The 2,995-nt window shown below is 53.1% G+C and overlaps 1 protein-coding gene across 1 annotated transcript; it reads left to right on the top strand.

The window, feature by feature from the left end:
- Nucleotides 1-290: 290 nt before the first annotated feature.
- On the top strand, nucleotides 291-2,375 carry LOC135984009 (uncharacterized). The gene is made up of 2 exons (XM_065598209.1): nucleotides 291-826; nucleotides 1,825-2,375. The coding sequence occupies exons 1-2, from the start codon at nucleotides 424-426 to the stop codon at nucleotides 2,298-2,300; spliced, it is 879 nt and encodes a 292-aa protein (XP_065454281.1). The 5' UTR covers nucleotides 291-423; the 3' UTR covers nucleotides 2,301-2,375.
- The last annotated feature ends 620 nt before the right edge of the window (nucleotides 2,376-2,995 follow it).

Raw genomic sequence — 2,995 nt, 5'->3', positions numbered from 1 at the left:
CTCCTCCCCGACGAGGCCATGGCCATGTCGAATTAGGCTAGGTGTGGATGGAAATTGACGCTAATAGCTCCGGGAGCTATCCCAGAGTGCACCACTCTGTTGACGCTCTGGACAGCAGTCCGAGCTCGGATGCTCTGACCAGCCACACAGGAAAAGCCCCGGGAAAATTTGAATTCCTTTTCCTGTCTGGGCAGTTTGAATCTCATTTCCTGTCTGGACATCATGGCGAGCTCAGCAGCACTGGCAATGATGCAGAGCTCTCCAGCAGTGATGGCCGTGCAATCTCAGAATAGAAAGAGGGCCCCAGCATGGACTGATCGGGAAGTCTTGGATCTGATCGCTGTGTGGGGTGATGAGTCCGTGCTTTCCGAGCTGCGCTCCAAGAAACGGAATGCAAAGATCTACGAGAAGATCTCTAAAGACATGTCAGAGAGAGGATACAGCCGGGATGCAACGCAGTGCCGCGTGAAAATCAAGGAGCTGAGACAAGGCTACCAGAAGACCAAAGAGGCAAACGGACGCTCCGGATCACATCCCCAGACATCCCGTTTCTACGAGGCACTGCATTCCATCCTAGGTGCGGCCGCCACCACTACCCCACCACTGACCATGGACTCTGAGGATGGGATATTGTCCACGGCCGGTTCCTCGGACATGTTAGCGGATGGGGAAGATGAGGAAGGAGATGAGGAGGACGAGGCAGTCGACAGCCCTTACAACGCTGATTTCCCCGACAGCCAGGATCTCTTCATCACCCTTACAGAGATCCCCTACCAACCGTCCCCAGCCGTTAACCCGGACTCAGAATCTGGGGAAGGATCAGCCAGTAAGTGTTTTAAACATCTAAACATTTATTTTTAACAGAACAGGAATATTAAGAATAACAACAATGGGTTTCTCATGATTAGTTTGCCCTGGGCGCTTAACGTTTCAGTCCTGGGCAGTGCAACTATTGAAAAAAAATCGAACAATGTCCGGTTTAGCATGATTGTTCTGCCCAAGCCGCTCTACTGTTTACTCCCTGCCAGTGCAGCTACAGTAAAATGCGGTCTATATGTCCGGGGATAGAGCAGAAATCCTCCTGGGACATCTCGATGAAGCTCTCCTGGAGGTAATTGGAAAGCCGTTGCATCAGGTTCCTGGGGAGAGCGGCCTTATTGGGTCCTCCGTAGTATGACACGTTTCCGCGCCACGAGACAATCAAGTACTCAGGGATCATTGCCCTGCACAGCAGGGCGGCATACGGCCCTGGTCTTTGGAGGCTTTCCCGAAGCATTCTTTCTTTATCGCTGTCTGAGATCCTCATCAGGGTGATGTCGCTCATGGTGACCTGCTTTGAATTAGGTAGGGGAATGTTAGTGTTGGGATTGCTTGCCCGTTCCTTTACAGAACTGTAACCGCTGGTTTGCAGCCACGCGGTGGAGGCGGGAGAGGGGCAGCCTACAGGGATCGTTCCCGGGGACAGCCAGCCGCGAGGGGGTGGGACAGGGGCAGAGTTCCTGCTTGCCGGATTGCTGGCAGCAGGGACTGACATTGCTTTCAATGTGAAAGGAGGCCAGTGCTAATATTAAAGTTTTAAGCTGCCACAAGTCTACGGCTTACCATGTCTGCCTGCTACACAAATTCCGGTGTCCTGCCCCGCTTCTCAGATCTGCTGTGCAAGACCCCAGGCACTGAATGCGAAGGCCGAGAATTCGACCTTGTCCTGAGTGCGCATGTGATAGGTGCTGTGCATGGTCTTGTTCACAGAGAAAGACTATGTTCTTTGTTCACAACTACATTTATCTTTCTGAGGAATTCACTCCCTTTTTCCCATTCCCACAGCCACATCTGCGACCGTCTCACAACCTAGCCTGGCATCACACTCCCAGAGGCTAGCGCAGATTAGGCGTAGGAAGAAGAGGACACGGGAGGACATGTTCTCGGAGCTTATGGGCTGCTCCCGAGCCCAGGCAGCACAGCAGACCCAGTGGCGGGAGAACTTGTCCCAAATGCACCAAGCACACATGGAACGGGAGGAGAGGTGGCGGCAGGAAGACCAGCAGGCGACTCAAACGCTGCTTGGACTAATGAGGGAGCAAACGGACACGCTCCAGCGCCTTGTGGATGTTCTGCAGGAACGGAGGCAGGAGGACAGAGCCCCGCTGCAGTCCATCTGTAACCGCCCTCCCCCGCCACCAAGTCCCATACCCCCCTCACCCAAAGTGCAAAGAAGGAGGGGCGGCAGAGTCTGTGCAAACTCTCCCTCCACCCCTGCAGACAGCTCTAGTAGTAGAAGGCTCTCATTCCCCAAAATTTGACAAGTTCTTTCCTTCCCGCCTCACACAAGCCCCCGTCCAAGTTTCACCTCCCAGTTCCATGTGTAGTTGCTAATAAAAAATAAGTTTCTGTTAATTACTGTTTCCATCATGTTCTTTTGGAGGAGGGGGAGAAGGGGGTAATTGGACAGGACAGTCACCTTTGGCAGGGTACATAGGCGGGGGCAGGTCCAGCAGCAGGGCACATACACAGTGCAGTCACTAGTTACCCTGGTCAGTCTGGGAGGTGGTTTTCATGTTCTGTGGTGGGGGGTGGGTTGCTCTGTGACTTTGTGGCGGGGGAGGGCAGTTAGAGATCTTATGCGGCGGTCCTTATCCTGGATCACAGAGCCACGCAGCAGGGGATCTGTAACCGTCCTCCCCCTGCCACAAAGTCACATAGCCCCCCCATACACACAGTCCCGATCAGGAGGGGTGACAGGCTCCGTTGAAACAACCAGTCCATCACAGCGGAGCCTGTCAATCCTGGAGTTTAGAAGCGTCATTTGCGTCACTACACTACACCCGCTCCCCACCACAGTCTGCGTCCCAGGTTTAAAACATTCCCGCGAAAACAGTAATAAAGAAAACGGTGTTCATTAACAAAGTAGAAGTGATTTTATTTCTAAACGTGTGTTGGAAGGGGGTGAAGGGGGTATGTAACTGGAGAGGATAGTCAACATTAACTGGGTAAAGAA

Source organism: Chrysemys picta, chromosome 1 (assembly GCF_011386835.1).
Source record: "Chrysemys picta bellii isolate R12L10 chromosome 1, ASM1138683v2, whole genome shotgun sequence".
Classification (NCBI taxonomy): domain Eukaryota; kingdom Metazoa; phylum Chordata; order Testudines; family Emydidae; genus Chrysemys; species Chrysemys picta.
This window is presented reverse-complemented; position numbering and strand designations above follow the sequence as displayed.